General features: G+C 43.0%; 1 protein-coding gene across 4 annotated transcripts in view; it reads right to left on the reverse strand.

Annotated features, from left to right (window-relative positions):
* The window catches only part of STAU2 (staufen double-stranded RNA binding protein 2), a 559,013-nt gene that overhangs the window by 469,772 nt on the left and 64,096 nt on the right, over positions 1-25,145 (reverse strand). For 2 of the 4 annotated variants that reach the window (XM_082259760.1, XM_082259758.1), the window contains exons 2-5: positions 15,941-16,178; positions 10,785-10,915; positions 6,391-6,550; positions 5,646-5,699 (exon numbers count right to left, since the gene is read on the reverse strand). In XM_082259760.1, the coding sequence (XP_082115886.1) occupies positions 5,646-5,699; positions 6,391-6,550; positions 10,785-10,915; positions 15,941-16,169 (574 nt within the window). In that variant the 5' untranslated portion in view covers positions 16,170-16,178. The remainder of the gene's footprint in view (positions 1-5,645; positions 5,700-6,390; positions 6,551-10,784; positions 10,916-15,940; positions 16,179-25,145) is intronic. The other 2 variants (XM_082259761.1, XM_082259759.1) reach the window with 1 other exon arrangement.

Here is a 25,145-nt window from a genome sequence, read left to right on the forward strand (position 1 = left end):
AGGAATAGGGGATTTTTTGAATGGAAAGGACTTGTACACTTTGGAACACTATCAAAATAAATTACTATTACCTCCAACTGGATTGCTCTGACGCATCGAGATTACATAAGATCAACAAACAAAACTTAAATACTTAAATATATGGCTTGTCCTACGCCAAGGGTCATATTCCCATCATATATAATCTTTTTATAGATCTAAATCACAAACTTCTATATATGCATCATTGGGAATGAGATCTTGGCATCACATCAGTTTTCAGAATGGTGGGTAATAGCTAATGATTTATCCAAAATATCTATCAACACATCCCTATTTGAAACCAATTATTGAACCCTTTTACAATGGTATTTGGTACCTACTAGGGTAGCGAAAATGCATCCACAAGTATCTTTAGATTGTTTCAGAGGTTGTGGACCATGTTCCATATATGGTGGCAGCGTCCCAAAGTGACCAGGTTCTGGATCAGAGTCTTCAATTCAACTTGTTGTTTACAGATCACCAGAAATCATTGTTTTCCAGAATCTGGATACTGAAATCCCTAAGAATGACAGAAGATTGATTTCCTACAGGGCCCGGCAGCAAGAACTGCAAATGCAAGATGCAGGAACCAGTTGATAGTGGCATTCAACTACGTTAAAAGCTGAATTAGATTGATGACAAATTTACATGCATCCTCCAAAATAAACCAAGATCAACAATACGTGGAATCTTTGGATTCAATATATGTCGGTGGACTCGTTCTACTAGTTCTGGTAATTTATCCTTTTCACTACCATTCCCTTTTCTTTAACTTACTACCTTTCTCAGTCCTTTTTTTCTGTATTACTGTGCAGCACTGACAAGCTGCATTTAATATGTTACAAGGCTTAGACATCTCCTATAAGAATTAGGTTGTCATTATAGAGCAAACTGTTTTTGATTGCTGCATATACAGTTGTGTTCAAAATTATTCAACCCCCACTGAAATTGATTGTTTTGGCCAGTTTGACATTGATTTTGATCATTCAGTCATCCTGCTTACAATTAAATCAAAGAGGCACGTGTAGGTCAGACAAATATAACATAACATTTATAATGAAATAACCACAAATGTCTTTTCTGTGCTCACATCATTATCAGTTTTATTCAACCCCCAAGTGACATTCAATCTTAGTACTTAGTACAACATCCTTTTACAGTTATAACAGCTTTTAAACATGAAGCATAGCTTGACACAAGTGTCTTGCAGCAATCTACGGGTATCTTCGCCCATTCGTCATGGGCAAAAGCCTCCAGTTCAGTCACATTCTTAGGCTTGTGCACTGCAACTGCTTTCTTTAAGTCCCACCAGAGGTTCTCAATCGGATTTAAGTCTGGTGACTGTGATGGCCACTCCAAAATGTTCCAGCCTTTAATCTGCAACCATGCTCTAGTGGACTTGGAGGTATGCTTGGGATCATTGTCCTGTTGAAAGGTCCAACGTCTCCCAAGCCTCAGGTTTGTGACGGACTGCATCACATTGTCATCAAAATTCTCCTGGTACTGAAGAGAATTCATGGTACCTTGCACATGCTAAAGCTTCCCTGTACCTGCAGAAGCAAAACAGCCCCAAAGCATGATTGACCCCCCGCCATGCTTCACAGTAGGCAAGGTGTTCTTTTCTTCATAGGCCTTGTTCTTCCTCCTCCAAACATAGCGTTGATCCATGGGCCCAAACAGTTCTAATTTTGTTTCATCAGTCCGCAGAACACTATCCCAAAACTTCTGTGGTTTGTCCACATGACTTTTGGCATACTGCAGTCGACACTTCTTATTCTTTGGAGATAGCAAGGGGGTGCGCCTGGGAGTTCTGGCATGGAGGCCTTCATTACGCAGTGTGCGCCGTATTGTCTGAGCAGAAACTTCAGTACCCACATCTGACAAATCTTTTCTCAGTTCCTCAGCAGTCACACGGGGACTTTTTTCCACTCTACGCTTCAGGTAGCGCACAGCAGTCCAACTCAGCATCTTCTTTCTGCCACGACCAGGTAGCGTTTCAATAGTGCCCTTTGCCTTGAATTTGCAAATGATGCTTCCTGTGGTGTCTCTTAGTATGTTTAACATCTTTGCAATCTTCTTATAGCCATTGCCCTTCCTGTGAAGAGTAATCACCTCTTCTCTTGTCATTCTCTTGACTTCACCATGTTTGTAACCACACCAGTAAATGGCTAGAAGGAGCTGAGTATCACAGTCATTTTAAAGCTGCCTAATTGGTGCTCATTAGGCTTTATTGCTGCTCCCTGACATCCACAGGTGTTTTCAATACCTGATTGAAAACACTTCAATGAACCTCTGTTCTTCAGAGTGGTAGTCTTTAAGGGGTTGAATAATTGTGTCAATGAAGAATTCACCAAAGAAACATTTACTACTGTATTACAAAATCAATTGATGTCATTTTAGTTGCATATGGTTCTTTAAAAAGACCTTGTAGGATTTCATTCTGAATACAATTACAAATGTACACTAAATTCCCTAAACCCTTTACAGCATTGGGGGGTTGAATAATTTTGAACACAACTGTATGTTGTTAGCGAAGTGCTTATAACCACCATGACTGGACAGTTGTTCATAGTAACCTAATGATATTGAAGGAAATTGAGCTTGTCAAGCCGTATTCTGCATATCTACCCTTACTACAACTTCTGTAAATCCAAGTTGCCTTGAATAAAAAAAGATTGAAATACGAATTCTCATGAGATTTTTTTCTACATCAAAATGAACATAAGTATACCGAATATACAACACTAAATTAGTAAATAAAATAACAAATGCATAAGCAGAATTGGGAACCTATAAATGTATCAGACTCTAAATAGTACAACACTGGACTGAACGGATCTAAAATAATTCCACAATTCCCCAAAAAATCCATAAACCTAAATCCCACTGTGTAAAATAAATCAACTGTCAGTTTACATATATGAAATGTAAATATAAATGATATTCAAAACCACAACTGTGCATGCAGATAAAAATGTAAATGGGCATAAAATAATTCCAGCTCATAAATAACAGCCAGACTGCGCATCAAAAAAGACTAAAGAAATCATGCAGAAAGTTATATCAAAATAACTTTTGGCGCGATTTCTTGGATGTTTTTTAATGCACAGTGGGACTATTTACTGACTTAAATTTTTTTATATTCATTCACATTTTTAATTGCATGCACGATTGTACAGCAAATTTGAATACCATTTATATTTGAATTTCATATACAGTGGGTAGGAAAAGTATTCAGACCCCCTTAAATTTTTCACTCTTTGTTATATTGCAGCCATTTGCTAAAATCATTTAAGTTCATTCTTCTTCCTCATGAATGTACACATAGCACCCCATACTGACAGAAAAACACAGAATTGTTGACATTGTTGCAGATTTATTAAAAAAGAAAAACTGGTTGCTCATATTCACATATTGATGCATTTTTGGTCGACATATTTTTGCTTCAGAAGATTACCAAATCTATTATTCATTGTATAACGTGGTCTGATCATGCTCCGATCTCCATCAGTGTGGGGGAGATAGGCTCCGAGAAGCGAGCGCATAGATGGCGTAATAATGTTTATGTTATGTCTCAGCCTGAGAATACCCAGAAACGTAATTCGTACCTAACCAAATACTTTGCCATCAACACTGCCTCGGTTGCCGATCCCTTCATACTGTGGAATACCCATAAAGTGTATATTCGGGGTTTGCTTATCCAAATGAGCGCTAAACATAAAAAAACAGCTATCTGCAAAAGTAGATGGATTACTCTCTACTATACAAGCTCTAGAAAATGTTAATAAGAACTCTACTTCCCCGTCAATTATTTAAAGCTAGACAGTCGTTGCGGTCACTGCTACTCACGCAGCACAACAACTCCATCCGCACACTGAAAGCGAACTCTTATCGCTACGACAATAAAGCAGGGAAACTGCTGGCTTCCCGAGTTAAACACAAATCTTCTACTCAGAGAATACTTTTCCTATATAATCCCAGCTCCAGTGATAAAGCCTATAATCCACAGGACATTGCCAATTCGTTTAGTGAATATTACGAATCCTTATACAACCTGGGCTCGGATCCATCCACTCCCCAACCCAATGACTCAGTTATGTCAGATTTTTTTATCATCCGTTTCCTTGCCATCCTTGTCTCAGTCAGATTTGTCCCAATTAAATTTACCCTTTACGATTTCTAAAATAGAGCAGACCATCACAAAATTACCACAGAATAAATCTCCTGGTCCTAAAGGGTACTCTTCTGAGTACTATAAGCTGTTTTCCACGATTTCCCCATTTTTATTACGAATATTTGAAGCAGCTAAAACCAATGCTAACTTTCCTCCTGAGATGTTAACGGCGACGGTTATAACCCTGCCTAAACCAGGAAAAGATCCTACTACTCCCCAAAATTTTTGTCCGATATCTTTATTGAATGTCGACGTGAAATTATATGCTAAACTATTGTGAAAAAATTGGGTGCGCTGATATAAAGTAAAGCTGCTACCGAAACTATACCTGATAGTGATAAAATTGTTGTAAATTGGGTGCGCTAAACAAAAATTAGGGTTCCTAGCGTAAACACACTATAAACAATATTGACAATACACATGTGAACAACTAAATGAAATAACTCAAATCATGTAGTCCATAAATGTGCTGGTGAAAAACTGATAAGTGTTCCAATGGTGATAAGAAGTGATAGAAGATCAATAAGTCCACAAATAGTCCAATATATTGAATAATCTTCACCCTGTGACAGTGACCAAAACTTGTGATGTGGGAAATCAACTCCTAAGTGATAAATCAGCTGTGTGATTAAGTGACTCCCACCACCTTCAGGCTTAACTCCTTACCAGACAATAACAGCTGTTATGCAGTTATTTTCAAAAAAGGCCAGCTGACAGAGAGAAATCCTCCACCGCACTCCCACTCTGTGTATACACACCGATGGGCCTCTTACCAAAAAGGTGCAGGTTATACGTGATGAAAATCACCCTGGATGAAGGTTCGGTCAGGTGGCCAGGACGCCCCGGGCAAACTCCCCAACCTTGTAGGTCCGCTCTTCTGATTAACTCCACCAAGTACCATTCTTGCATTGAAAACATAAAAATAACTTCTCTACAGGTAAGTCCTCCTTGTCCCCTAGCATATCTGGGAAAATCTGTTCCCAACTATCCAAAATACATTTAGTGGATGTGTGGAGGGTACTGCACCCTACCGAGAGAAACTATAGTTTCTTGTTCATCTCACATATTTCCTATAGCAGGATTGATGACATTCTATTCTCACAATTGTGATGATGTCCTCTTTACCTGGCAGGCAGCTACATCTACTGAATACCAATGGCCTATTATTACTTGTCCTCTTCTGTCATACCTCCCAGTGATCTCCGACATTTGTCAGGTGAAACTGTTTGCATTTTTAGATGGTCTCACAATTGCAACAAAGTTGGAACCAAGAAACCCTGTAAAACCTAATTGAAATAAGTTCATTTTAACAATAATGCAAATGTTTGTTAAGGTTCTGGCAGTCCACATAAAATGTGAAGTGAACACATTAAACATCACTGGTTAATAACTAAAGAATCCAGCCCATCACAGTAACATTACCCTTCAGCCAATGCTAGGATCTATTTACCTTTAGCAGAGAGTCTTGTTGATGAATATACATTTCCACGCCGTGCAGCAGCTTCTGTGTGGCGGCAGATAAAAACAATTACCATGTGTCGGCACTGCTGAGACTATTAGTTCTAGATCACCTTATGTTAAAGGCTACACATAGATGTGACATGGTGTCGGGTGAACCAACTATCAAGACACATTAGCAGCAACTATTAGCCATACAAGATATCTTTGTAAAAAACACAAGTTATAAAATGTTTTCCTCTGCCACATTTAAATCCATTTAAACATAGCAAATAAAACCACTACAGGAAGAGCTAATCCTAAACATGACAAGTCTATAGTGAACTTCAGTCTACCTAAACCTGATATTTCAGATATAGACGCATGCTGGTGAATTAAATTACCCTTTGGATTTTTCAATTTTTTTTTTTTTACTCAGTTTTTACTCAGGGATGCAGATCGCAAAATATCTACATCTGAACTCCTGGACTTGCCCAATTGCTGTGACCATTTGAAGTCTTAATGGATTTCTCATTATAAAGCATGCAACAGCAGGACCAGGAGCAGAGCCGAGGATTCTAGTGAGAAGACTCCACAGCTCTTGTTCCCAGAGAGAGATGAGAAACCAGCATATATAATAAATGAAATGTCAGCTTTGGGTAGACGGACCATATATTTCGCAATTCACTATTCATCAAAGTTGCTAAATTGTGTAAAAAAGTATAAAAAGATTATGAGTAAGGTAGCAGCGAGCTTACCTGGGTTGTTATTGATAATATTTTTTATCTGCCTCGCGGCAGGTTTGGGGAGTTTGGTTTCCGACAATGCTAGACTGGCTGCAGCATGTTGCGCTTTCTTAATGCTTGTGCTCTCTGCTTCCCATGACTGATCTCCTAGTGTCAGCTGTACAGTAAATAACTTGAAAGAGAAAAGGAGAAAACAACTAGTTAAAAGACAGCTTAAACTTAGAATAAACACATTAAGTAAGTCTGATATTTTTTTTTTTTGGAAAGAGTAAACTTAGCTGGATCACCACAACACACACACACATATCAGACAGAAGCATCAACTAGATAACAAGGCTTGAAATGGAGTATGGCCCCTTTCACACATGCGGACCAAATGTTTTCTTCAGCGAACTCGACCGGCCCCTCCGTGTCCTCTATGGAGTGGGAGATGTAAAAAGACAAACAGTCCATTTACATCCGACTGCCCACAGAGGAGAGGAGAGCAGGCTGTGTCTGTGTCCGCTCTGCATAAGCAAAGCAGATACAGACCAGCCATCTGCCTGCTCAGTAGAGATCAGCGGACAGAATCCCTGCTGGGCAAGCGCACTCCTGGCAGAGTCCACCCCATGTGATATCACTATTAATGTATCACTAACAGTAAAGCTGAAATCTGGGCTAAGCAAATATTGCCTAAATACAAAAGCTATGTATATTCTTACTCATAGAAGAAAAAGACACAAGTGTAGCTCTGTATATATTAAGACATCATTGTACCAATTTTTTTAAATGCAGGGGTAAGTACATGTATAGATTATAAATATATATTTATATAAGCATCTGTGTATTTAGTCATTTGTCAGGATCTTTAACTCAGTAATATGACGGGGGGTCATTGGATCCCAAAGTCAAATTTAGCAGCATCGGTATGCACCAGCTGACTACAAAATGAGTGCCAGAGAAAAACAGTGGGCTAAAAAATTAACAAACAAAAAGAAGGAACCACATTCCCACAGACTCAAACTGCTGCCTGCAAAATTTCTGATAGAAAATGACATCCATATAAATATTGTAGAACTTGGTAAACATGTGTACAGACTACCAAATAGTTTGCAAACCTGAACAAATGAAAGAGAATGATCAAAAGCCCAGGATGCGCTCAACGCGCTGATAAAGTGGGCAGCAATTGGAAAAAGAGGTTCTCAGCCTGACAGGGTATAAGCCTGAACCAGGGTCGAATCAACCTGGATATAGTGGATGACCATGCTGTCTGGCCCTTCCTAGGGCCATCCCTAACACGAACAACCAATCAGTCAGAATAGGAGCAGAAGTGTTCAAGTATATTTGAATGGTCCTAACCACAACTAAATAATTAAGAGCCACTTTCCTAGGATGAAAAGGGTTAGGTAGAGCACAGAAAAGCTAAGACAATATCATCATCCCAATAGAAGACTGACAAGACTTTTGGAAGAAAGGACGACCAAGTCTGAAGTACCACCTCATCCTTATGAGCAACTTTTGTAAGAAGAGTCAAGAGAAAAGGAATCTTTTGCAAGGTCGACAAAACCAAATTCAGGTCCGACGGCGGCAGGGGAGGTCAAGTAGGTGGAAATACATGTGTGACCCACTAAATGAAGGTATGAACCAGGGAAAGAGAAGCCAAAGGATGTTGGGAAAAGTATAGCCAAAAGTACAAACCTGGCCCTTCACAGTACGCAGGGCCATAAGGCAGTCCACACCTTTTTGAAGAAAAGTCAGAATGCCAGCAACCGAGAACTTGCAAGGAAGGAAATCCAGCAACTCACAATAGGCGAACTAAGCCTTCCAGGTGTAAAGTTACATGAAGTGGAAGGTGGACTTTCAAGACCAAAGCATAGCGGAGATGACAGCCTGAAAAAAGCCTTTACCCCTCAACCTGGCTTTCACTAGACATGAAGTTAAAGCCAGCAACTAAAAAGCAAGTTTTAAGATCAGACATGGAGAAAGAAGGTCTAGGCAGAGCAGATGCCAGGAGTGTATCAGCAGTTAACCAAATGAGATTCATGAACCAGGCCCTGTGTAGTCAGTCTGGAGTCACTAGAATTAACAGATTACCCGAGTCTGGATGTGAAGAGATCCATATGGGGTGCATCCCAGTGTTGACAAACCTGGGGAAAATCTGGTGTGAAAAGACTATCCCCCCGAATCTAGTCAGTTGACTATTCCCAAAATATACACAGTGGAAAAAGCGGGGACATGGAGTTCTGCCCAATCAAAGATCCAAATACAATTTCAATGCAGCCGACGAGCTCTTGGTTTCACCTTGGTGACTGATAGAAGCCACAGCTATGGCACTGTCCAACTGGACCCAGATTGGGTAAACCTTGAGAATAGCTGCCCAATGGTATGGTAGATGGAAAGACGAAGTGCCCTGAGTACCAGGATGATGATGGGAAGCCTGGTTTCCTCCTGAGTTCAATGAGCTTGAGCTGAGGTGAAGCATCACTTCCCCCCAACTGAAGGGGCTGGCACCTGTTGTGACGATCTGCTAGCTAAAAGTGGGAAAAAGGACTTCCTGGACAGCAGTAGTGGAGAACGAATTCAGCAGGACAGCGACACCTTTGCCTGATGAAGCAATCAAACAGTCAAGTTAAGATTCCTGTTCCACATGGCCAAAATCTCTGGCTGCAGGGGCCTGGAATGGTGTTGCACATAAGCGACTGCTTCAAAAGGAGGCAACCATAAAACCCAGGACCCTCATACAAAAGCAGATGAAGACAGTCCATAGTAAGGCCAGGTGCAGAACATGGATTAGAAAAAATCCTAGGTGGTAACTTTTTTTCAAAATCTGGGAGTTTGCCAGCTGAGAGGCACAATAAATGTTCAGCCAGCCGACATTAGATTCCTTTTAAACACAGATTTGTTGTCATTGTGAACACATGATCAGAAATTCTGATTCTTAATTGCCATAGCTAACAGAGCTGTCAGGAAACTAGGAGCTGGCATGGGTGCCTTTGGCTAGGTCTTTATTAACGTATTCTCAGCATGAGGCGTAGCATTCAGTAACCAACATAGGGACTGCAGCTTACTTAGCAGCAAGTCATATAATGCTCCTGAGAGTGGCCTGGCACCTTTGTTCATAGTTGTCAAAGGTTCTGAAAACCCCAGATGCTAGTGAATTGTTTTCTGAAACTACAATGCTTGGAGGTTTTATTCGGTAGATTTCAAATACCATGCCTTCCATTTAATTAACCCAATATATCTGCCCATCTGTAAGGAGCATTCATGGCAACCTGAGAGAAAGAATTAGACTACCACCCCTTTTGAAATTTGCAAGTTTTCTGGCTGTTATATTACTCTTTTGGCTTCAAGACTTTCTGAACTAAACAAATTTTAAAATCAAGTTATGACTTAACTGGGAGACTCAGAAAGCAACAGCATCAACAGCCATTCAACTTCAATTTTCAGAAGGAGATCAGCACTGGCAGCACATATTCTCCCGGCAGATTTAAAGCGGTACTGAAGTTAAAAAAAAAAACATAAAAAATAGTCCCCATCAAGTAAATTGCATAAGTGCTAAAATGTATCGCCTATTAGCACATTATGGCAGAATTGCACGTAAAACATATCTCTCCAGGGACGTGCTGTCACCGCTGACAGGGCTTTAATTTTCACACAGTCTTCATTCCGGGTTCAAGGGCTCCGGCCGTCTGAATGACGTCACTCCCATGCATGCGGGCCACAAAGCTCTGGATTGACTTCAGAATGCAGTGCCCATGCGCCGGTGAGGTCACCAGCTGAAGAAATTGTGAATATCTCCAAAACAGTGCACCTTTGCGAGATATGCTTTATTATAAGCTTAACTGCCGTTACAAGTGACCAAACAGTGTTTTCTACCGCTTTAAAGTTTGAGCTTATATAGTCTGCTTAGCCCTCCTGATGTAAACAACTCTTCCAATACAGCGGCCTACTTCTTATTGTGGAGCAGTTCAGGTCTGCATCAATGTTTCCATTACCTGAGTAAAATCATCTTCACTGCTGGCCATGCCCGAGAGTCCTCAATGAGCTTTATTGGGCTGTCTCTCAACCAGATTTCAATCAGAAAATGTGAACATTGGGGTGGGCTGTAGCTATCCCCATAAGAAATGCAAGCAGCTTGGGTAAAGGTGGTTTGTTAATTTAGGCCAGGAGGCATTCGTAGGGTGGCTCATTTTACTTTGCAAATACACTTCTTCCTTAACCATATAACTTCAGTCACACCCAAGAGCTTTCAGGATAGTGCCAATTAGTGACGAGCTTGGGCTAGGTCCAAACCCAAGCTCATCCATAGTGCCAATATCAGCCATTATACAGAAATATACATACTTGAGCAAACTGAAAATGGAAAATTTAAAGCTACAAAAGAGTTTTCAATTAGTGATATCTACAGGTAGATTCAGTAACTTTACCTTGGAATGCGCTGGTCCTCTTTCATCCAGAAGTTTGTATTGTGGCTGAATCCTATTAAAGCGGGCTAACTCATTCACCAAACACATTGGCGTTTTCTCTTTGGGGTTTGTCATGTTTTCATGGAGAGGCACTGAATATACAGAAAGAGAGGATTATAGATTAGTTGGCTTGCAGTAAATCCAGGCCGGCTTCTTCTTTAGCATTTTTTATATAAAGCTTTTTTGAAACAAAAACTGATGGCAAGGTTTCACAAAATAGGTCTTAAAGTTGAACGCTGTAATCAATAAATCTTAACTCAGGCAAAATAAAAATGTATCCATTGCAGTGGGATTGTGACCGCACTGCAAGGGTTACCTGCTCATTCTGGTCAATTCTCAGCTCCTCAACCCCCACGCTCTACAGTTCCGATGTCATCAAGACCAGAGCAGAAGTCAATATCACTCACTGTCCAATCAACAGGTTGAAATGATGGGTCAACACTCTATCCCTTACATAATATATAATTATAATGAAGAAACCATCATCCACCTGTCTGCTGTGTCGTATAGCTGGGTAAATCTCAAAAATGGATGGACAGAAATACAAATTGCCAGGTAAAAAGGCTCATTTGGCTTTATTCACAAGACTGTAAAAAACACACATACATTTTTTTTTTTTAAATTACAGATCTGAACACAGCTGCATTGTTTTCAACAGAGCCATTCACACAAGTGCATAAACATGCACTGTGAAGATGGTACAGCACCACTAAGTAGAATAATTAACTAGAGGAAAGGAGGTGAACCAATGTCCATGAGTCCATGTGGAGGAAAAGGATTCAAATGCTGAAAATGTAGCCACAGATCCAACAAAAGTCTTGCAAATGGAGTTTCTTGACAGAGATCACACAAACAATAAAGGATGTACCCATACACTCACCAATTTCGGGATATTAGGAAAATCTTTAACCGACATTGGAATGTGTTGAAAAATGACAGAGTGTTGGCTCCTGTGGTTGGAGAAAGGCCCACAGTGGTGTTTAAGGTGCCCTCCGCCTTTGAGACTTAGGGTGGCACCAAATATTGTGGACCCTCCTGCTAGGACCACTCACCTTTTTCCTGAGATAAAAGGGTTCTTCCCCTGTAGGCGATGTGTGGTTTGCAAAGCCAATGCCATAAAAGAACGAAAGGTCCTATCATTTCGTTCCAAAGCCACACAGAAGAGTTACCCTATAGACACGTTCATAACATGTACAACAGAGAACGTAGTCTATATGCTGGAATGCCCGTGCGGGTACCAGTACGTGGGCAGGACCACCCGAGCCATGAAAACTAGGGTGAATGAACATCTTGGTAATATCCGTCGGGGTTTTCCTAAACATTACCTGGAATGTCACCATAAAAAAGCTGCTGGGACTCGGATTTTAGCCATTGACAAATTTACCCCACACTGGAGGGGTAGCAATGTGAGGAGGGAGATCTCACGTCTCGAGACCAGGTGGATTTTTGACCTAAAGTGTTACACCCCCTTTGGTCTCAACGTGGATTGGGATGTCAACTGCTTTATCAATAACAGATGATAGGCAGATTGACTCCCTAGACCCTCTTCTACTTGCTGTCTATTGGTTCTTTTTCTCGTGTCCCAGCATCCCCGGCATTGCACCCACATCTGATTATATTATCTTGAGTGCACTGTTTGGGAGCCTTTTTTCTGTACCCCTATGTACAACTCCGTTAAGGAAGCACCATTTATTTACTGTCAATCTGCTTATCCCATTGTTTCTTTCCTTGCTCTGAACAGCTTTGGATGATATTGCTGTCCCAGCTGATAGATAGGAACCACTGGGCAATGCACTAGATTGAGTACCATGGTATTTCATATACATCATGGACTTTCAGTTTATTGCGTGCAGATGGGTTTGAATTTTATTATTTGATATGGTTTGTAACTTATTTAATTTGGTTTTACATATAATGCATTTGTTTTATTTGTGTTTTCTGTATTTGACCTGGTTGCAAACTCACTTGTTTTTAATATTAATTATACATTGCACATAAGATCGTTTGTAATGTGTTTTGACCACAATTCCCAATTTGCTGGCTGGAGGTTTGTTTTTTGTCTGGGGGGGACGGATTGCAGTGTGATGGGTCCTTTCTGGCTGGCCTTGGGCGGTCGGGGGACCTCCAACTTCCATTGCTGACTGTCTTCCCTGTCTCTTTCCCGAGCTTCCTATGCCAGGCTTCTGTAAGTTCAGCTCCGCCTCACAGCGATGCTGATCGGTAAACCGGAAGTGCGTCATCACGCACGCCGCGACCGGAAGTGCGTCATCACGCACCGGAAGCGGAAGTGCGTCGTCACGCACTGGAAGCGGAAGTGCGTCATTACGCACCGGAAGTGGTTACAGAGCCGCATTCCAAACGATCTGGGGCACCCTATAAAAGCGTGCTGCATGTGGGGGGCTTTTGCCTTTGAAAACGCCTTTGCAGGACGAAACGCGTCAGGCACGCTAGCCCCCATGCAGTCACGCTGTTCCAGCCGCGGCCAATCAATCGATTAACATGCCTGTATCAAGCAGTTACATGTGAGTTTTTTTACCTTTCTTTTATTAATAAAATCTGTACATACTTCACCATGTGCGCCCCCATTTGCATTATTGGAGGTCATCCCTTATGTACACCTGGGGTCCATTGAGGTTTATCGGTTCCATGGTCCTATCCGGATGTTCTGTGGCTGTTCGGAGAGGAATTGGGTCGTCTACTTGTTTCTGGAGACGGACTTCACATGCTTGTCTGACCTTCCTTAACAGGGGGTCCAACTGTCCGGTAAGGGTACATCCTTTATTGTTTGTGTGATCTCTGTCAAGAAACTCCATTTGCAAGACTTTTGTTGGATCTGTGGCTACATTTTCAGCATTTGAATCCTTTTCCTCCACATGGACTCATGGACATTGGTTCACCTCCTTTCCTCTAGTTAATTATTCTACTTAGTGGCGCTGTACCATCTTCACATTGCTTTTTTTGGTTTGATATACTTTGTACTAGCAGCCTTTTTTAGCTCATTGTTCTTTGTGCGCAGCTTTCTTCCCATTATTATAAACATGCACTACATACAGATCCGTAAGACAGAATCCATGTACATGCATGTATACAGATTTGTATGTATGTAAATTAAGTCTAACAAAGGGGAAAATATATATTTTCATTATGTACACATACACGTCTTTACGTATTTAAACGCATCTATACATAAGTATTTTACTTAATAATAGATAGTGTAGCACTATAATATATCAATACAAATGAACCATGCAGTCCATTTAGTCCATAAGGTGTTTTACACACGATACAATATTGATAGTAATGCTCCTAGGAGAATTCCACCACGAACATGTTGTGCAGTCCCAAATGCAAACACTCAAATCCTGCAAGATCCAAAGCCGAGTGCAAAGATAGCCACCACCAAAGGAATTGAATTGGCCTCTTACCAAAACACCATGATCCTCATTACAGGGATTATGGTCAGCGGGAAATCAAGTCTGGAACTGCAAAAAGGTCACACACCAGCTCTCTCATCGATCGTCCCGCTCCTCTCACAGATTTCTTCTCCCGCAATCAGCTCATTCAGTTACTCAGTAGTTCTCAAATTCTCATTGACGTCCTTCAATATCCTGCTTAGACGTCCTGACTTTCACCGGTGGGCTGTTTGGTCTTCCTGGGGTATAAGCAGGATATTGAAGGACGTCAATGAGAATTTGAGAACTACTGGGTAACTGAATGAGCTGATTGCGGGAGAAGAATCTGTGAGAGGAGCGGGACGATCGATGAGAGAGCTGGTGTGTGACCTTTTTGCAGTTCCAGACTTGATTTCCCGCTGACCATAATCCCTGTAATGAGGATCATGGTGTTTTGGTAAGAGGCCAATTCAATTCCTTTGGTGGTGGCTATCTTTGCACTCGGCTTTGGATCTTGCAGGATTTGAGTGTTTGCATTTGGGACTGCACAACATGTTCGTGGTGGAATTTTCCTAAGAGCATTACTATCAATATTGTATCGTGTGTAAAACACCTTATGGACTAATGGACTGCATGGTTCATTTGTATTGATATATTATAGCGCTACACCATCTATTATTATATACCTTTTGAGATCTGGTTTCTCTGATTCAGGATCAGGTGTTGGCAGCTGTACTGATTGTTTTTATTCAACCAAGTTATCACTTTCATTTAAGCACAGTATATCTTTTATAGTATTAAGTATTTTACTGATCAAGAATTTTTCTCCTAGAAAACACATGTAATTACATTAGTAAGATTTTTACAGGCGTGTGAATGAAGTCTAATATGCATTTGATCTGTGCATTTAGTGGATTTCCTGGAGTTTAGCTTTGAGAGGATTTTCCATGCACCCTCCATCTTCTCCCATGTCCCAAGAGATCATCCTTTATGATTGTTGCTCTGACATCTGTCCATAATGACTCCTGCAGAAGTCTGTGATAGGTCTGGCCCTCTCACCCATTGTTTACTGTGGATGGAGTAATTGAGTGATTTCTCTGGTTCAGCCAGCAAGGCAGTTTAAACATGTATGGCTAGCCGTAGGCTTAGTGCTGCTGTACAAGCGGTTACAGGATGTCAATTTCCTCACATAATCTGGTATTTGCCCTAATGTCATTCAAAACATTTCTCACAGATACATAAATGTATTCATTGTTTTTATCCATGCTTGGTGTATATCCTTAGAAGCTTATGGAAAAAATCTCAGGTGAAGTAAAAGTTTACATTTTAAAGTAAGCAGTTTTATTTATTTTTTGATTATTCAGGACAAATGTAAAAGGTTGTCTTTATAGCCAACCTCATCAGCCACCAATATTTCCTTCCCTGTGCTCCTTCAACAACTAAAGCCCTTAGAAATATCAGGTATGGGAGAGCATGTCCCCCTCCACCCTTTTTCTCTCTAAGCCACCCATCAACGGAGAAGATCCAAAGCCTTGTTTAAACTGTGACACAGTTGACTTGGGGCTGTGAAGGATGAATGGGATGGTGCGAGGAATATTACAGGGAAAGTGGACCATAAAGAGAACCTGTCGCTTTGGTCTCAATGGGCAAATTGATAGGTTCGCTTTTAAGCACCACCATTTTCTGTACACTATACAGCAGTTGTTATAACGTATTTGACTGTACCTTCCAAGAATTTGGCTTTCCCATCTTCAGCAGCCACACCTGGTGAGCTCACAGAGGAAGAAGAATCTACCAAACTCTCAGGGGGGCTGCCTGTGGCCGTTTCTGTAGTTGACCCATTCTGGGAGCTTTGCACACTCATCTGACTGGCACTGGTGGCAGGAGTGGGTAGCACAGAAGAAAAAGAAGAGTCACACATGGATGCAGATGATGGTGCCTTGATGTGTGCCATTCTCTAGCTCTGCAATGCATCCAAAAAAAAAAACTGGATTAGATACAATAATTCATCTCTCTACATATTTTTCAAAATCAGATCACATTTATATTGACATGTTTTGTCATTTTCAACAACCAAAACAGTGAGCCACTTCTACAATTTGCAGCACAATAAAACAACATCTATGAGAATCATAGTTTACACATTGCATAAAGGATAAGAAAAACAAAACACCTAGGCTGGCCATAGCAGGTTCGAATATCGACCGGTTCAGCGGGAACCGTCCAAGATTCGAACCAAGCATGGGCAGGCTAAACGTACCAAAGTTGATCGATTACATGCAATTATTGTTAGTGGCTGTTATAGTTGCTAGCAATATTCACTGTGTTCTCCTGGCAGGGAAGGCTGCTTGCTGATTCTGAGAGCTCCCTGAGCAAAGATCTGCTGTCAGTCACCATTGTCTGCTCTGCCCCCCCCCCCCCCCAACTGGAGTGCTGGGCTATGGACGGGGCTGGAGCAGCAGACTCAGGCTCTCAGCGACTCTCTGAGAGGCTGAGCCAGGCACCAGTCCAAGCATGTGGTTGGATCCTGATTTCATTGTCGCAATCTTGCCCCAGCCTGGACCAGCTCTGTGCTTCAGCCCGCTGTCTGTTGAAAGCGGGTCACAGTTGCTCGCTGAGCAGGATCTGGTGCAAGCAAGTCAAAACAGCAGGAAGTTGGGGGCGTGATACGCTCCACAAATCCAAATCGAAAGTGTTGTAATGACGCTAAGCTAGGCGGTCAGTCACCGTTGTCTGCTCTGTGCCCCCCCCCTCGCCCACTGGAGTGCTGGGCTATGGACAGGGCTGGAGCATTTAACTCGCTGAGAGGCTGAGCAGGGTGCCAGTCAAGGCATGTGGGTGGATCCCGATTTCATTGTCGCAATCTTGCCCCAGCCTGGACCAGCTCTATCCTTCAGCCCGCTGTCTGTTGAAAACGGGTCACAGCTGCTCGCTGAGCAGGATGCTGAAGCAGGCAAGTCAGGACAGCAGGAAGTCTGGGACATGATGCACTCCACAGACCCAAACCGGAAGTGTCGCAATGACGCTAAGCTAGGCAGAGCCTAGTGTCATTGGGACACTTCCAGTTCGGGTCCGTGGAGCACATCGCGTCCCAGACTTACTGGTATTTTGACTCAAGCGATTTGTATTTCACTAAATGGTGCTGGAGACTGCAAGGAAAGGCCACCAAAATGTGGGGTGTGGATACAGCATACAGCCAGGTATAGCTGAAAAAGCTGGATATCCGTGTTGCAAGGGGAGAGACAGCTGGTGAGTGTAAGATCAGGAGGGGGACACGAGTGGAGACACCAGGCACATTGCATGCTGTGGCACAGCCCCCTGGTTGTAACACCGTCAAGAAACGTCCCTTTTATTGATGCCACCAAAAGGATCAACAAGGCTAATGGGAACACCAAATTTATAGGACACTGCACACTACCCATGAATTGTTTATCAAGCACAGATCACTTTACATTTAATGTGTGATTTCATGGATTGTTCATGTTTTGAGTGTAATTCGAAGCTCACTTAAATTGGGCACTATGGTAGCACCTGCACTTTTACCATTTTTGCACATATTTTTTACCAATGTTGCACAATAATTTATATTTTGCTCTTTAGTAGCTTTTGTACATAATAATTTTTTTCATATGTTGCACATAGCCGATTTATTTTGTGGGTTTTGGAACCTTTAATACCTCTAAGGATGTAGTATTAGTTTTCATTGCATATAGAGCAGCGCCATAACCCATCCCCAATACATAGATTTTAGAAGAAAACCTGTTAGAGTCTGCAAAAGAAATGGGACTGTGATGGAGGTTCAACTTCCAGCAGGACAAGGACCCTAAACATACAGCCAGAGCTACAAATGGAATGGTTTAGATCAAAGCATATTCATGTGTTAGAATGGCCCAGTCAAAATCCAGTACTAAATCCAATTGAGAATCTGTGGTAAGACTTGAAAATTGCTGTTCACAGACGCTCTCCATCCAAACTGTCAGAGCTTGAACTATTTTGCCAAGAAGAATGGGGAAAATTTCACTCTCTAGATGTGCAAAGCTGGTAGAGACATACCCAAAAAGACTTGCAGCTGTAATTGCAGTGAAAGGTAGTTCTACAAAGTATTGACTAGGGGGGCTCAATACAAATGCACGCCACACTTTTCACATATTTATTTGTAAAAAAGTTTGAAAACCATTTATCATTTTACTTCCACTTCACAATTATGTGCCACTTTGTGTTGGTCTATCACATAAAACCCAATAAAATACACGTATGATTTTGGCTTTAACATGACAAAATGTGGAAAATCTCAATGGGTATAAATACTTTTTCAAGGTACTGTGTATATATTAAAGATCAAATGATATATCGAGGGCCGATATGGACTATCTTATGAACACATATAGGGTTTGTTTATGAACAAGCACACTGTTCTTCTTGTTTAATATTGCTGTATTATAGTGTTAGAAGTCACTATTACAGGAAGGGCGTGGCTTCCGGCGAAGCGGATGGCGGCTTCCTAACTCTGTTCTGCCACCCAGGACACTGATCGCTTACACGGCTCCCCGCTACATACCACCGGCTTCACCCGCTCTACACACCCTCCAGATTGCCCGCACCGATGACCCGCCGCAAGAAAGTGCCCGGCCAGCTAAACAAGCTGGCGGGCTTCTTCATAGAGCACATCCATGGTCTCCAGCAAGATGGCGGCAGCTCACACTCACACCATCGCCGTAGTGTGGCCGACCCGATCCATCCATCTCCATCAGCCCTGCTCCCTCTCAGAACGGTGGCAAATCCTGACAGTGGCAACTCCTCTGGCTCAGCTTCACCTCCTCCCTCGCCATCATCCAGAAGGCCAGCCAAGAACAAGCCCAGGAAAGAGTCACCCAGTCGGCCTCAGCAGCACACAGGTATGACTCACAGCCTACCTTCCCCTGCCTCACTGCCTCTCACACAGGGGGTCACCCTGTCTCAGATACTGTTCTAAAGGACATGCTTCTGTCCCTGAAGACCTCCATGCACACTGGCATGATGTCTTGCATGCAGCAGTTTAGTTCTGAGATCACTTCACTAGGCTCCAGAGTGGATCACATTGAACATGCAGTATCAGACCATGCATTCACATTTAGTGACATGGTAGACATTCAATACACAAAGGGAAGCGATTCAATGGCTTAAAACCGAGGTGGCAGATTTAGAGGATCGTTCCAGGAGGAACAACATCAAAATCAGAGGTATTCGGAGTCTGTCATGCCATCCTAGTTGTTGTCATATGTCACTTCTCTTTTTTTCCACCTTGCTACCTTCTCTATCTGGTTCTGAACTCTTGATAGATCGTACACAGAGAGTACACAGGCTGCCCAAACCGGCCTTCATAGCAGGAGACCTTCCCAGAGATGTGCTGTTGAGGGTACACTTTTACCATGCAAAAGAACAAATCATGCAAGCGTTCCGAAACTCCACCTCTGTTCCAGAGGGGTACAGTGGCCTCCAACTACTACCGGATCTCTCCAGGAACACACTACAGAGTAGAAGGAACCTCGCCACGATTACCAAAGCGTTGAGGAACAGCAACATACCCCACAAGTGGAGGTATCCGGCTACTCTCTCTATCACCAATGCAGGCACCACGGTCCAGGTTAGAACCCTGGAAGAGGAGATGGAAGCCTTGCGCAATTGGAGCATTCCACCCCCAGCATCACCGGGATTGACCGCCTCTCCAAAATCTTTGAACCAAGATGACACTTGGCAGGTGGTCTCCCGCAAGCGCTCGGCTAAGGCGAAGTGACCCCCTTGCGGGACCCTTTTCTATACCAAGACTCATCTCGTCAGTATCCCTGGCAATAGGACTCCTGTAATTCCACATGGCCCTCAAGAACCCCAGAAACAGCACTGCCTGTTCCCGGACAGTCCTTTTCTTACACTTGGTTACCCTTTTTTTTTTTTTCCTTGATTATATCCGTCTTACCCTTGCTCGCATTCTACCTTTGTCCACACCGACTTTGACATTTTCGCCCATATCATTATCTGCTATACTCCGGACTCCACTGGTCATTACTCCCTCCTAGGTTACAATCATGACCATAAAATGTTTATCCATTAATGCTAACGGACTAAACCATCCGGCTAAAAGACACTCACTATGGAGAGAAGTTGCTTCTAGCAAGGCAGATATTGTCGCGGTACAAGAAACACACTTCCAAGCCAGAAACCATCCTCCCTGCCTGAACAGAGACTTCCCACACATTTTTCGCCAATGGCCCTGAAAAGAAAGGTGGAGTCATGCTAGCAATAAAGAACTCGCTCACCTTCAAGCGTCTCAATTCTATCCTAGACCCCACCGGACGCTTTATCATCCTCACCTGAGATGTAAATTAACTTCCGATGACAATTGTGGCCCTCTACGCCCCAAATTCTCATCAGCTCATATTCCTGCGCAGACTGCTTAAACATATTTCCCAGGTTAAGTATGGGCACTTACTTTTATGGGGGGACTTTAACCTCGTCGTCAACCCCAGGATGGATTCTTCCTGTTCACCCAGGGATGGACCGGTTTCACTGGGGGGCTTGTTGCACTCTGAACGTTTATATGATGCACGTATCTGAAAGGGATTATACGTTCTTTTCTACTAGACACCGTTCCTAATCCCACCGTTCCTAATCCCGCATAGACTTGTTTGTCACAGATCTGTACCTTTTGGGGGAAGTCTTCCTCCTCGGTGGTCCGGGACATCACATGGTCGGATCATGCAGCGGTCGAACTGACCATCGAGGAGGGTGCGCCCATCCAGACAGCCTTTGTCTGGTGCTGTGACAATAGGACCCTCACATTAACAAAAGCCTCTGAGAGTTTTTCGACATTAATACCCCATCAGTGACTGACCCTTGGGTGCTGTGGGGTGCACACAAGGCCTTCATTAAGGGGGTGTGCATCCAGAAGCACGCTCGGGCAAAAAAACGACAGCCCAAGATGAATTCACTTCTCTCCAGCATCCACACTTTAAAGTAAAAAAACAAACAATCCCCATCAGATTCGGATTCCTCTGCCGTACTCTGTCTAAGACAAGATTTACGATTATTTAGAACAATCGGACAAACACCTGCGTTGCCTCAACAAAAGCTATCACACACAGGTGAACAAGGCTAGCAAACATCTAGCCAACAGGGTCAAACAAAAACAGGCCAAATCTAGAATCCCCTTCCTGCTAGACTCATCTTCCCAACACAGGATCTCCCATCCGCAAGCGATAGCTGATGCCTTCGCCGACTTTTACGGTTCTTTATATAACTTGAAAGACAGCCCCTCTGAACATCAACCTACAGACCGAGACATCAACCGTTTCCTAGATTCCATCAATCTGCCCACTCTCACTGAATCCCAGCTAGAAACATTAAACCTCCCAATAACACCGGTAGAAATAGCTGACAGTATTAAATCTCTGCCTAAGGGCAAATCTCCTGGGCCAGATGGCCTGACCAACGAATACTACCAGCTGTTTCTCCCTCTACTTAACCCCCACCTCACAGATGCATTTGCGAAAGTGACAACAGAAGCCTCCCTACCACGAGATATGCTAGGAGCGTACATAACCACACTTCCCAAACCGGGCAAAGACCCCACCACCCCCACCAACTTCCGCCCAATAGCCCTCCTAAATTCCGATGCAAACATTTTTGCGAAAATCATCGCCAAACGCATACAAGCTGTCCTGCCATATCTGATTCAGAGAGACCAAATGGGATTCATGCCGGGACGTCAAACATCAGACGCCACTAGACGTATAATAGATATCACCCACATCACTGCCCATTCTAAATCGCCCGACGTAACCATAGATGCAGAGAAAGCGTTTGATAGGGTTCATTGGGAATATATGCACTCCACCCTGAAAAAATGTGGCTTTTCAGGCCTTATTTTATTTGCTATCTCCGCCATGTACTCCAACCCCTCTGCCCAAGTATACACCTCTAGCGTTCTCTCAAAACCCTTCCCCATATCCAACGGGACCAGGCAAGGTTGTCCGCTGTCCCCAACCATATTTTAATTTAATAACTGAACCTCTGGCAGAAACTGTACGTACCCACCCCACCATATCGGGATTCTCAGTCTCAGACTCACCACAAAATGAATCTATTTGCTGACGACATTATCCTCATGCTGACCAACCCTTCCCAATCCCTACCAGCAGCATACCAAACTCTCCAAGATTTTAGCAAGGTCTCTTACTATAGACTGAATGCAACCAAATTGTCCATACTGGATTTGGGGGTGGGGCCAGATATCAAACGTCGTCTCCAGCACTCAATCCCTATCCCGTGGACAACTGATAGTATACACTACTTGGGCATCGACATTACAGCAAAATCGTCGGCGCTACTCTCCACCAACCTAAAATGGATTCTCACTAAAACCAATTCTGAACTTAAACGTATAGATACTTTAGAGCTTGCCTGGTGCAGGAAATTAGCAGCCTACAAAATGTTTGTTTTACCTCAGATCCTGTATCTCTTCAGGAACCTCCCAATCCCATTCCCAGCCACTAGCCTTTCCCTGTTGACTAGATGCATGCACAGATTCCTCTGGGACGGTAAAAAAGCACGGTGTGCTACATCAGTACTCACTAAACACAAGCAATTGGGTGGTGCGGGAATGCCCGACTTACCCACCTATTATTGGGCAACCAACCTAGCCCAAACACGAAATTGGCTTAGGAGCCCGAACCTCCCACTGTGGGTCGACTTGGAATCTAGGGTAGCCCCTATTAAAGACCTCCACCTACTGCTCCTCAGCGACAGGGGTCAACTGGGATTTGAAATCGCTCACTCTTCCTATGCAAGCGTCCTTGCATGCGTGGCGTCGGCCTACCATACCCCAGAACAATCTCAATGTCCTACCGACTACACAACTCCCAGTGACATTAATGACTGGGTTCATTCCCGACCTCCCAATAGGGCTCCTCCACAAATGGAACTTACGAGACGTTACACAATGCTTCTGCAATGGGTCTTTGCTCCCCAGCTCTGATCTAATACGAGCATACAATCTCCCTGCATCGTCACACTATACCATTACCCGCATACGTCACTTTCTGACTGACCATCCCCTCAAAGACCTGACTGTAGACAAAAAAATCTGGGCTCAATTCACAGATTCTCCACCAGTTCCTAAAGGAGTCTCATTCTACTATGACATCTTACTAGACAATAACACATTTCTCAAGTCGCCTCCTATGTTTAAATGGGAAACCGATTTAGGATCTACCTAAGGCCTCTTGCACACTGCAGCTTAAAATTGCTCAGTACAGCGTTTTTTTTTTCTGAGCTAAAATAGAGCCCATTCATTCTTAATGTGCCTATGCACACAGCCGCGTAAATGAGCGCCGCGTTTTCTTCAGTAAGAACAAAATAGAAAAATCTGCATTTTTGGTCAGTAATTTGCACCTAATGCGCGCAAAAACGCGCACAAACGCGCAAAAACGCGCAAATTCGCTCAAATGACCCAAAATGTCAATTGAATATCCAGAACGCTAGAATAAATTTGCGCGCAATTACGCTCATTTGCGCGAATTCACGCGAGCGCGTAAGTGCGAAAATGCGCTAAAATTCGCGCATTACAATTACGCCAGAAAACGTAGATGCTCTAACAGGAGTATCGTGTGTAAGGTGCCTATACCATTCCCCAGTGGCAAAAAGTGCTACAAACTATTCATAAACACAAACACTGCGCTACCCACTGGGAAATGGCAATGAAGATCACAAACCGGTGGTATTGTACGCCCTATCGACTGGCGGGTTTCTCCACTAAATATTCTCCCCAATGCTGGCGCTAATGTGGTCACACAGGCACCCTCATGCATATTTTGTGGGATTGTCCCTCACTAACAAGTCTATGGAATAACGTTTTTCGATATATAGCATCACACACTGGATGCATCATCACATCAATTTCAGCACTAGCCATTTTACATCTGGACATTTAGAATTGTCCCTACCGTTTCCACTCATGGATCTCCCATGTATTTCTGGCTGTCCGCTTATTAATCTTGAGAAAATGGCAAACCACTACACCCCCAACCATGCAGGAAGTTATAACACTGATAAAAGCGAACCAACAATTTGAAAGATCTCTAGCCATTAACTCTCTCTCACTGAAGAAATTCGACTCACACTGGGATTTTTGGACGACCGAGAAGCCATTTTCCCTATCACTGATATGTTATACTTGACTCCCCTTGTGTGGGCCGGAGGCCCATTAGGGCGGTCCACACATTAGCATTGAGTTCTAGATAATTTTTACTATTTTCTGCACATAGCAGCACATTCACACTTATAATGCAGACAAACCTAATTTCTTGCCGATCTACCCACGTACATTTACTGAGGGGCAGTGGCTCCTTTGCGTAGAATCACATACAGGTACGTCATAGTGCACGTCCAGGTCTGTGGCGTGCACTGGCGGAGACCTGCTCCCGCTGTGATTGGACAAACTGGAAGCCAATCAGCGGGTCTGGACCCGATGTCTGTCAGGGACCCGCCAATCTTTCCCGACAGAGGTAGAATGCGCGGTCTGCCTATGTAAACAAGGCAGATCACCGTTTTGTTAGTAGGGAAGACACAGATCCTGTGTTTCTGCTAAACAAGAACACGGATCTCTATCTTCCCACAGTTAAAGCACATCCCCAACAGTTAGCAAGCACCCCCTAGGGACAAATTTAACCCTCTGATCTCCCCAGATGTTAACCCTTCCCTGTCAGTGTCATTAGTACAGTGACAGTTCATATTTGTTAGCACTGATCACTGTATTGGTGTCACTGATCCCCAAAAAGGTATCAAAAGTGTCACTTAGTGTCCGCTGATCACCGCCATTACTAGTAAAAAAAAAATAAAAAATTATTGGGAACTTTTTTTTACCAAAAACATGTAGCAGAATACACATTGGCCTAAA

Source organism: Pelophylax lessonae (assembly GCF_965119305.1).
Source record: "Pelophylax lessonae genome assembly, chromosome: 5".
In the NCBI taxonomy this organism is placed as follows: domain Eukaryota; kingdom Metazoa; phylum Chordata; class Amphibia; order Anura; family Ranidae; genus Pelophylax; species Pelophylax lessonae.